Below are 12,138 nucleotides of genomic sequence, written 5' to 3' on the forward strand. Positions count from 1 at the left end.
TCACCACGTATTCTTTTATGTTTCGCACCATTCTCATTTAATTTGTATTTTGTCTACAACAACCCCCGGAGTTGTATATTTGCATTCTCTTTTTTTTAACTTTTTTTTTCTTTCTTTGTTTGTCAAATAGCACATTACTAATGTCACCTCAGCACAAGATATTTGAGTAAATGGTGTGCAACAAATAAAGTTTAAATTAATAAAATAAAATAAAATAAAACTGTAAGTAGGAGGAGGAAATAAAATCAAACTTGCACAGATGATGTTGTAGTTCTGAAGCTCGGCACTTCCGCCGAGTGGCGCAGTGACCGGGCTGAAGACGACGTGCGTGCTGCAGTTGCAGATCTCGACGCCGTCTCGCGCTCCAAACTAGAGAATATCTTGCCTGTCTCGCGGTTGGCTGCAGCTCCGGGTCGGTGTTGGTCGGCGAATGCATGGTGGTTTCCACCGATACAGCCCGACTTGTAGCCGCAAAACGGGTAACATTGATTGTCGAAAGGGCTTTTTAGGGCTGTATGTGTCAGAGCTGATATTGAAGTAGCACAACCATGGGCGTGGAAGTCGAGACAATATCTCCCGGTGATGGTAAGTTGTTTTTATCCGCTTGTGTGAGCTTTAATGCGGGGGGTGGTGGTGTCGGGGCTCCGTACTTCCCCCGGAATGTCGTTCAAATCTTGTTAAATGTCCACATTTCTAAAAATATCTAGTCCGGTTGTGCAGGAGGGGAGATAATGTACCCGTTAGGTCGCGATCTGGATATAATTAGTGGTCTGTTTATCTCAAATCTTTATTGTATTATTCAGCATCAGTGCCTGCAAGCCATCTTTCTAGAAAACTCCATACTTAAATATTGTTAAATAGCTCAACTCTGCAAGTCTCTTTCAATGGAGCATTTGCTCATGAGGTAACTGTTTGCCAGGGGGAATATACAGTGAGGTGGACCTGGTGCATTTCTCTCTCACAAATGCACCAGTAATGTAATTAGAGGCGTTTGATAACCCCCCTACTCTGGCAGATGCCTCCAGGCTAAAGTTTCAATATAAAGATGAGGCTAACAGAGGCATTATCTGGCTGTAGAGAGAGGGCATGGTAGCTACTCTAAGGGAACACCTCACCACCATTGTTACTGTACTGTAATATCAGTCATTCAAACACACACACAGTAACACTTGTTTTTGTCTCTCAACAGGAAGAACATTTCCAAAGAAGGGCCAGACATGTGTTGTTCATTACATAGGTAACTGACTCATTCTTTGCTTTTGGTAACCAAGAACCCAGATGTCTTTCCTGTGTCTTTACGGGCCAGAGGAAATTTGTCCCGTGTCCCTTTTTTTTGTTTGTTTTTTTATGTGTAGCACAATACGACTGAGTATGCACCACAGCTCTCACACTGTGTACACACAGTCTGTCAGACATGTATGCACCTGTGTGTCATCACAGATTTGGTGGAGCCGCCACCACACCCAGAAAAAGACGCATTCTCCTTTGTTTTAGCGTTTGATGGTGTCTGTATCATTTCAGAGACTGTTGCGACATGCATGCGTGCATACAGACACACACACACACACACCCACACACACATCTATAGGCTTTCTTTTTCCTGTTTCTTTCTTGTCAGTTTGCCCATTTTTGAGGCGTGGCAGTAAGACGCTGAGACGTTTGGGAAATAAATTTGGGTTATTCTATGCCCCAGGGTTGGCAGACCAGACAACTAGGTCAGACAGAAAGTAAACAAAACCTGGTTCACATGTCATCAGTCTGTCTTGTGTAATACGGGGCTATTACACGCTTGTAAAAGTTATTGCACTCGCCTTGGCTGTTGTCTTTGTAGTGAATGGGTTTGAGTCCAGCATGTGAATATTGTCACATTGTGTGTGTGTGTGCCAGTGTGTGCGCCGTGCACGCATGTATTGTCAACTTGTAAGTTCTTGCTGGTCCCTGACAGAGGGGATTTCACCTGAATTGAATCCACATGAGTGTCTCAGTATTGATTTCTTGGCTTTGCTGACTTGTTTATAAAACCCTGGTTTCATGCAAGAATTGCAGCTCTGTCTGACTTGTGTGTGTGTGTGTGTGTGTGTGTGTGTGTGTGTGTGTGCCAAGCCAACAGTCAGACAGATACAGGCTGGCTCTGGATAACAAATGTTCTGTTGTTCAGCTTTTTTGGGCACAGTGGAAATGGTAATCAGATTTACCCCTCTGGCCTGATCCTTGCACAAATCAGTACCGCCTACCGCAGTAATGAATTATGCTATAATTGGAGATGATACATCTGGGCACGTGAAGCTGCTTGGTTGAGCTCTTCACAAGTGGGTGAGGGTCACTTGCTCTCTGTCTGGTAGTTTACTTTTCCTGTACTTACCAGTGTTCTGGTCAGTAAATAAGTAAAAGAGGTTAATTTTCAGTCTCCACTAACATCTCATCCTCAGTTCAAGGGTTATTCACATTTTGGATTCAACTCTGATTGTTTTCTGTCTTTGTCTCCAGTTTTCTTTTGTCATTACAACAACATCAGCTGCTGTTTTTACTTTATTAAATCCTCGAATGGAACAGAAACCAGCTGCAGACTCTTTGACTGCAAGATCTGTTAACACCAGGATGTGCTAAAGCCTGAGTGTGACCTCTAATTGTTTCAAGTGAACTCTGCACTTTAACAGCCGACAGAACAATTTTCAGCTCGTGCTCTTTATTCTTTTGAATCCTCCCCGTCTTGTTTTTTGTTTTTTTCTTCCCCTTTTTGCTTTTTGAGTCACAGGATTTACCCATAAGCTCCTGGTGTTTTGGCAGTGGTGGCACGCAAAATACAGATTTAAGCCAAAGCAAGGACCTTGCCAATGGAACACAACAGGAGCTAGAAATATGTTATTGTATCAGTCAGGGGGAAATGTGTTTGCAGTGGGTAGACATTGGTAAGGGTACAACTGTACACTGTGTGAAGGAAAGACCTCAGTGTGTCACATAAGTCAGGAGATTAGTTGAGGATTTGTTTTACAATAAGTAATATTCCAGCTCCCAATACACGTCTCCGTGTTGAGCGTGTACATACGTGTAAACAAGTCCTGCTGTCATTTCATTTTGATCTCATTCACATTTTTGTCATGTTAACCTAGTCTAGTGTAACTCAAGTAGACACTAAGCTTAAGCTACATTACTGGAAGCGGGGTGAGCGAGGAGGATATGAACTTTTCCCCTCACAGCTTTTGTGTCGATAATCTCCAAAAGGCAAAAATAATCCTGGGACACAGATTTAAAAAAAAAAAAAAAAAATTTAATTTTTTATTTTTGTGTTATTCTCCCTGAATTGGTGTAGTATGAAATTCAAGCTGCCAAATATAATTTTTATTTATATACAGTGCACATTAATTAACATTCCTGTAAAAGTGCCAGTGTTAAGGATCATAAATACATAAAAACAGGGACACAGGAGACATAAAAATTAGCGCAAGAATAAAACAAACAGAAACCGGCAGACAATGACACTAAATGAGAGACAATTAATATGATACTACTAAAAACAAAAACAACAAGTAGACAGTAATACACAACAAAAAAAAACAGGATGTATAGTGCAATTTACTTGTCAGGTTGGCACGGTTTGATGAAGACAGAGTCTAACCCACATTTGTTTTATTTAAAAGCGCAAAGACAAGATTAGTTCAAGATCTGATAAAGGGATAGTACTGGTAGTAGAGGTTAGCTGTAGATTTGGGATATAAGCCTGTCCAAGTCATCCAGCTGGCTCTGCAGACTGCACCCTGCCTGTATTAGTTTTCCAGATAGCAAAGATAAACAGCGACGCTAAGGGAGAGAGTGATTTCCCAATGCTAACAGGGATTTGAGGGCAGCATTTAACATTAGGAGAAACCTCGCTGTCAGAGACACTCTGTCACTGCTATGCCTTTTTGATCCGCAGTTTCGCCTCTGGGATTTTAAACATGCAGACACACACACATGCCAGAGCACACAGACACACTGATATGTGCGTGACCCTCTCCTGACTCTGATGAGAGTTGTGGCCGCCCAAATTAGCAGAGTGGCCATTGCCTCGGGGGGCAGATAAGGGCCTCTGGTGCCACGAAAAGTGGAAGGAAGAAATAGTTTGAAAAGCCGCTCATTCTGTCAGACACATTCTTGTTTCTTTTTCGTGCCTGACTGGAAGTCAGTCTGCTCACGAACCAGCAGCTAAGTTGACAGCCGCGTTGCTGCAGACGAGAAGACTGGCGTATGTGGTTCAAGTTGGCGTGAGATGTGCTATCTATTTTACTCTTGGATTATCTTTCACTGGCCTTGCTGTGCTTCCACTCATGATGCACACATTAGCTGGGCCAGACCAGTCAGTGTCAAATACATAACTAATAGCAAGTTGCAGATAACAGATTTGAAGAGCTGTTTAGGGATTGTGGGGTTTCTCCATGCGCCAATGTTTTGGGGGAGCCAGGCTGAGTCAGGAACCTGGCAATGACGAGCTCATTTGTCCGTGTCGAAGGAAAAGAATGGAGGCAGACCTGACATCAGTCAGTTTGAGGAAAAAAGAAAAAAAACACCACAGCCTGTGGGTTTTCCCTGATGGATGAAGTCTGGCACTAGGCTGTGAATGGTAAATGGCCCAGTCCACCAACCAGGCCCCTGTAGGAGGATATGATGTCATGCCTAAAAGTGGACGTCATTCCTTACCATGTTTGAACTACACACTTCGCCACGAAACATGCTGAAGTTGAGACCTAACGGCTCTCGGCGGTGTGTGGCACAGAAATAGACTGAAACACCGGGTTGTGTGTCAGGGGGAAGCCAAAGTTGCCTTCCAAGGGAGAATGCTGTGGTTTTCCGCGCCATGGGAAGTGTCCAGGTCCCTGGATGGTAGAGTTACAGAAAGCTAGAAAGGTGTTTTGTGTGCAGCTGCTAAATTAGGACAAAAACTCTGCTTGAGCTTTTGGTGAATTATGGCGTCCAGGTGTCCGGGTGCATGGCAGCAGAATAAATAGATGGCCGTGTTTTCTTCAATGTTTTTGTTGAGGTCCTTGCCACATTTTGGGCACCTGAAGGTGGAACACTTTGGAAAGTCATTCTAGAAAAGATAGGGCAGGAATATGAGGTGAACAGTGACATCATTATCCTGCAGACCCTGCTGGTCCACTGAAGAACCAGGACACCCCATATCTTGTTCAGAATGATCAAGCGATTGTATTTGAGGGACCTGTTTTTCGACTATCCATGCTTTATAACAACACATTTTCTATGTATTGTCTTTGCTGATAATACAACTGATTGCACAGTGCAGGTACAGTACCTTTCAATTTGTACTTGACATCTTAATAAAGCGTGAGTGAGACTGTATTCTTTCCATTAAGACGTACATGCCCGCAGCTCTGAAACATGGCAGCACATACGAGTTTGTCATAGACAGATAGCTTTACACGCATCTCATTTCAACGACACTCGGGCCGAGGGGGTTGTTGTGCTGGCAGGCGTCCTAGACGGGGCTGAGACAGGATACAGTAAGCTGAGTAAAAATAACCCCTCCCCTGTGCACTACAGCTTTTTGCTAATCTAGCTCGAGTGCTACCAAGTGCAAGGAGAGAGAGTCTTGAGAGTCAGCCTCAGGAAGGGGACGAGTCCTGCTTTTACTTTTCCCCGAGACCCCGCCCAGTGAAACAAGTGGGGTTCATTGGTAATTTTGGATGCTTTTGCTTCTCTGTAAGAAGTCTGGCAGCCATGAGCATATTTGATTAACTCTCCTTGTGTATGTGTGGGGAAACTTAATAGTTTGTAACAGATATGTACTCCATTGAAAAACCATGTTTCTCTTCAGGACAGTGCTGCTTTGTATTCTCTTCAGTGGAAATGTGGAGCAGGTGGAGTTTTTCCTTCTATTGTTTCTTTTTTTTCTTCTTTTCCCTTTTTTTTTACTGGGTTTGGCTTCATGCCAGTATGGAGCTAGCCTCGCGTCACCAGGCTCTTCAGAGAGGCCAAGAGCCTGGTGTCTGTTAACTCAGATCCAGCAGATCCAGAAATCACCAAATTCACCAAAGTAAAAGTGTTCACCAACATAAAACTTATAAAATAGACATTAACTTGTAATACAATAGAAGCAAAATGTTAACTGAATGGCTCTGGCACTTTCTTGTAAATTATATTCCTTAAATTTAAGGGTTTCACCGCATTTTATTAGCTTAGTGCTTTTATTTTGACAGAAAGGCCTGTCTCTCTCGCCCTGGATCCGGTTCCTTACCAAAACAGGGAGTCTGCCCCAGACTAGTATGGAACAGAGTCCTTGTTGTTGTTAACCCCTCTGCTGGTCTACACGGCCTCTTCAAAAGATTTGAAGTCGTTAGCTGCTTCTTTTTATGTAACAGTGAGAAAAAGTCTTCACCAGAGGCACGTATAGTGTGAAGGTGTACAATATCATTCCTACGTCAGCACACTCTCAACAGACACCCCAACCAACTTGCAGGACTCATTAGTGCAATGCCTATGATATGATCCCTCACTGGCTTCCCACCCGTGAACATTGCCAATCAGTGTTTCCCTGTAAGCTGCAGGCAACGCTGCCAGAAACCAAACCCACGTTTCTGCGGTTGATGCAAGAAGATTTTGCCCCTCTGCTGCTTCAATGCCCCGTAGCAGGTGGTATTCGCCTTGCTGTGTACTTGATGACTCCTTGGCTGGACCCGTCCCAGCCCAATGATATCCAGGCTACTGTGATTCTTGGAAATGGCGGACCTACTAAGTTTAGGAGGAATGAAAGGGGAGAAGGAGTACAGTACCGAAGTTCATATGACTGGATGAGCCAGACACCATTACCAAACTTAAGTTAACACACAGCTTTAAATGCCAAGTATTCACACTTGTTAAAGTACCACACAGAACAATAAATCATGGGACCGCCACTGGGCAACCTCCAGAATGAAAGGTGTGGTGGTGTAGGGGTGTCATGAAATAACTCACTAACAAACGCTACTATTTTCCTCTACGGGTTTATCAAGTGTCCCCAAACATAATTCAATGGAGGAGGAAGCCCGCCTGCAGAGAGTTTTCCAAAGAGTTGCACAATAAATAATAAACATTTCAATTTGGGGAAAAAAATCGTGCAAGGGTTAGAATCTCAATTCTAAGCAAAATGTACATTTTTTCCAGAATCATGCAGCCCTTACAGTTAAAAAGTAGATTTTTTTTTTTCATTTTGCTGGCTCGACATATAGAAAATATAAAAAATCTGAGTCATGGTGTTGTCTTAAAGGAATAGTTCACCAATAAAATGTAATTCAGTCATTATTGACTCACCCTCATGCTGATGAATACTCTGAAGTAGTTTTTTATTCCTCAAAGTGCATCTGGAGACCCGGGAGGCCGGTTCGTAGTCCATCGAAATCCTTATATGAGTCAATAGCGCCTGACACAGAAAGTCCATAAAACTACACAAAAATCCTGTAATCTTCCTCCATACTCCTCGTCCGCTGCAATCCAAGTGTCCTGAAGGGATATAGTCCAGAGTTTACTCAAAACAACGTCATTTAGGACATTTTTACAGCCTAAACAGTCCTGTATTGAATTTGCCTGTGGTGCGCTCTCGCATTCATGCGTGTGAACGTCAGAGCGTAATACAGGACTGTTAAGGCTGTAAAAATGTCCTAAATGACGTTTCAGGACACATTCAATAAGGAGGAAGATTACAAGGTTTTTGTGTAGTTTTATTATGGACTTTTTGTGATGACCCAGCCTCCCGGGTCTCCAGATGCACTTTGAGGAATAAAAAACTACTCCGGAGTATTCATCAGCATGAGGGTGAGTCAATTAATGACTGAATTTCATCTTTTGGTGAACTATTCCTTTAATGTAATTGTAGCAGAAACATGCAGAATAGCTATTGCAGGGCATGCATATGTATTGTTCCCACAAAGCTAGGTGCACTATAGGGTATTGATTGATGAAACTATGTTGATGATCATCATTTGTTATTGCTTTGTGTAACTAAAATATCTTTCTGAGGTTTTTTTTGAGGGGGGTACGTTTTTGTTAAGTGTGTCATTTAGCATGCCCCGCTAAATAAGCCTTAAATTTTAAAGTAAAATCCTCTCAACTTACATGCAGCTTGTTCCACGCAAATATATATTATGTGCACAGAAAATAAACTATTGTGAGGTCTGCATCATTGCAGGGTTGATGCCTTGGCCGTTGAAAGGGTCAGAAAGTTCACACAAGTTATCGGGGTAACAGAGCATCGCTTCAGATGGCAGCTTGGATCCCCTCAAGGAAAAGTGGCAGAAGGGGAGATCAAGGAGGGCATGTTAAAACCGCTAATGAAGTGAGGCCAGTGTTTCCATGGCCTTAGTAGTGTTTAATGGCCCCAGTATTATTATCATGCCTGAATGGCCGGTCAGTGTTCTGAAGGAGTAAAGTCCTGCACTGCTCTGCCTTTGTTACCCTTTTCTCCCTGTGGTCTAGATACAGGCAAGCAATGGCCTAGTTAACTTTAAAAATAATCCACTAAACCAGGCCATTGCTTCCTGATTCACATTCCCTTTGTTCATTTGGGTAATTGAAACAGACCCAAGATCCTGATAAGAAACCCCCGCCAGAATAATTCCTCAGACTGGAGCCAGCACTGCTTCACTCCTTTAATCTTAAAATGCGTCATTCCAAAACATGAGCGACTGAAGGAAGGGCGTGCGTTGATAACGCGACACACTGCGATAACTGGCGTCGACAATGTGCCGAGGCTAGGTGCTAGTCTTAGGAGCAGTTGACTGCACAGAATTTTAGACATATAGACAGGTTTACCCCTAAAATGAGTTGTTTTATTTGTTTTATTTATTCAACCAAATGCTTCTGAACTGCGCTAATGTCTCTTCTCTCCGGCAGGTATGCTGCAGAATGGGAAAAAGTTTGATTCCTCTCGAGACAGGAACAAGCCCTTTAAGTTCAAGATTGGACGGAATGAGGTCATCAAAGGCTGGGAGGAAGGAGTAGCACAGGTAAGATGGGAAACAGAAGACAGTGCGTCCTAAACACTCTGCATAACTGCAGAACTACGTAGCTCAGCATTTATTTTGCACCTTGTGACGAGGGATGCAGGTTTATTTATTCATTTATGCCATTGATGTTTAAGAGAGACTGTGGAAGAGAGCCTGTAACCTCTTCAACAGAAGCGGGCATGATTTGGTAGTCATGCTCATTTTCAGCTTGAGCTGTTTTGTAAGAAGTGACCACTTTTACAAATGACAGAGAACAATCCTATCTTATTGTGCCATTGCTCACTTTGTGTGCATTGTCTGAATTTAATTATCTGATAGGAATACAGCAACATTGTTACTGGAATAGTAAACGCAGTAAAAACTTGACAACCCCTCTAGAACTGACTTTTTCTGTGGCACTTTGGACATACCAGTGTCTCTAGCAAGTCTCCAATGTCCTCTGAAAATAAACTATTTGATTCCTCGTATGAAATTTTGCATCTAAAATGCTATACTGTAGCATATTTTACATTTTTCAGTCTTAATGTAAACATGCAAATAATGTCAGCATCAAGGCTCCGCACACTCACTTAAAGGAAGTTTGATTTGGTTTGACCTCACTCAATTCCCAGCAGGTCTCCATTCAAATTCAAGCGGTGCAAAAGTCTACTCAGCCTGATTAATGACTGAATAACTGAAACTTATACTTAAAGGAGAATTCCGTTCATTTTTAAAATAATGCTCTACAGCTCTAGGTCCCCGAGTGCTACCACTGGAAAAGACCTGAGAAAAATATGCGCAACTATCCTCCTGCTAGCTGCGCAACATTGCAGTGAAACAGCAAAGTAATGGGGGCAGAACTTTAAAACCGTGACTTTGGCCTCTATTATGCTCAAAATATCACTACACATGCTTTGCAACACTGAGTGTGCATAAACTCCGTTAATATGAGAGAGCATTGCTACATGTGTGTTTTTGTCACGTAGCCTAGCTCTGTTCATGCTGGCTTCCATTTGTAGACCTTACTAGTCGACTGTCGAGCTCGGGACTGTTTCCATATCAATGATATAATATGAATCAGTGCTCCTCATCTGTATATTCGGGTTCGAAACAATAATAAACACGCACGACCATCAAATTCAAAATGTTTCTCCATCTCTTCAACATCGGATCCGGACATATTCTCCTTCTTCCATTTTCTGCACCGATGCAGACTGGGTATGCGTTCGACAGTCGACTAGTAAGGTCTACAAATGGAAGCCAGCATGAACAGAGCTACGTGACAAAACCACACATGTAGCACTGCTCTCTCATATTAACAGAGTTATACACAGTCAGTGTTGTGTGGTAAGGTACTGGTGGATGTTGCAAAGCATGTGTAGTGATATTAGATATTAGAGACGTTTTTTATTTATTTTATATTTTTTTGTAAATGTTTTTATTGCCTTACTGTGTTTTTATTGAGTGTATGTAAAGTGATGAGCCCTGTCAAAGACAAATTTCTGCTACCCTTTGGGGCAGACAATAAATCTATCTATCTATCTATCTATCTATCTATCTATCTATGTATCTATCTATCTATCTATCTATCTATCTATCTATCTATCTATCTATCTATCTATCTATCTATCTATCTATCTATCTATCTATCTATCTATCTATCTAAAGTTCTGCCCCTATTACTTCGCTGTTTAACTGCAATGTTGCGCAGCTAGCAGGAGTAGAGCTAGGTCCTGGCTGCACATATTTTTCTCAGATCTTTTCCAATGGTAGCACAAGGGGACCTAGAGCTGTAGAGCATTACTTAGAAAATGACCAGAATTCTCCTTTAAGTGTACGTTTCAGTTATTCAGTCATTAATCAGGCTGATTAGACTTTTGCGCCACTTGAAGTTGAATGGAGACCTGCTGGGAATTGAGTGAGGTCATCAAACTTCTTAGCATAGGCTTTTTAATTTTTTTTTTTTTGACAGACAATATTGGACCACAATAGGAACAGGAGGTGTAGATAAAAATCAAATGCACGAAAACGCACACCAGTGATCATGCTTTCCTTTTCTCCTTGGCTTCAGATGAGCTTGGGCCAGAGGGCTAAAATCACCTGCACACCAGATATGGCTTATGGAGCAACAGGCCACCCCGGAGTCATCCCCCCAAACGCTACGCTTATATTCGATGTGGAACTGCTCAAGCTGGAGTGATGCCTTGGGTTAAACATGAAGGCTGAAGGTTAATGAGGTTGCATTCTCCACAACCTGTTTCTGCAGGGTGCCGCCTCCCACCACCCCACTTGCTCATCATTGATTTCTACAGTCTTCTTCAGTTCAATATTTAAACGTATCTACTGCTGCTTTTTTGTTGCCACCATGTCATAAACGGAAACTGCAAGAAAATGTTCACATCTTTTAAGACTTTTATACACACCTCATTTTGGGTTTGTTTGTTAGAGATGCTTTTTTTGTTAAAGTTCATTTAAAGTTGTAAATTTTGTTGAACCAAGAAGAAATCAGTCATCTGATGAAAAGCCGTACTACATTGCAATCAAAAAACTGCCTTACAGTTCAACAACAGAGGGAGGGGTACATGTGTTGAAAGTACAATACTTCTGCTCTGTATATTAACTGGGCATTATATACCACTGTCTGCATTGCCACTTTGATAAAGGTTTGTCCTGCTGAATGCTCTGAATGATGTTGCTATGTTTAGTATATTTTATATCCCTCATAAACATTTACTGCAAGTGTACCCTAACCAGTCTAACCCAGTCCAATACTGTACAGAACCCTGTAAGAGCCATTGCTACTGCTGTGACAGTTTATCGACCAACTCTTGAATAAAAATGGCATGTACTGTGTCGAGAAATCATGCTCACTGTGTGTAATTTGTGACTGATAAATAAAAGGAATGCTGGGGGGAGGACAATAATGTTTGTCAGGGGGCTTCTGCTGGAACATCGCCCCCTAGTGGCGGATTTTATGTAAGTGCACACCAGCAGAGTAAACGTAAATTCTTCAAACTACCAGCAAATAATGTAACGTAATTACCGTAGTTATTAGTTTATTATAGATACCCATTAGTCACTGCTTCAGCAGCTACTATTCTTCCTGCCAGGGTCCACAGTTACAATATTAAAATGTTTAAATATTCATATAGTCAATATGAATAACATAGCCTACTTGCATACATGT

The 12,138-nt window shown here is 42.0% G+C and overlaps 1 protein-coding gene across 1 annotated transcript; it reads left to right on the forward strand.

Moving 5' to 3' along the window:
* Positions 1 to 404: 404 nt before the first annotated feature.
* Positions 405 to 11,812, forward strand: fkbp1b (FKBP prolyl isomerase 1B). Its single transcript, XM_085771389.1, has 4 exons — positions 405 to 585; positions 1,190 to 1,237; positions 8,860 to 8,972; positions 11,023 to 11,812. The coding sequence occupies exons 1-4, from the start codon at positions 549 to 551 to the stop codon at positions 11,149 to 11,151; spliced, it is 327 nt and encodes a 108-aa protein (XP_085627515.1). The 5' UTR covers positions 405 to 548; the 3' UTR covers positions 11,152 to 11,812.
* The last annotated feature ends 326 nt before the right edge of the window (positions 11,813 to 12,138 follow it).

This window comes from Trachurus japonicus, chromosome 24 (assembly GCF_045865225.1).
Source record: "Trachurus japonicus isolate A0001 chromosome 24, Traja_1.0".
NCBI classification, from domain to species: Eukaryota; Metazoa; Chordata; class Actinopteri; order Carangiformes; family Carangidae; genus Trachurus; species Trachurus japonicus.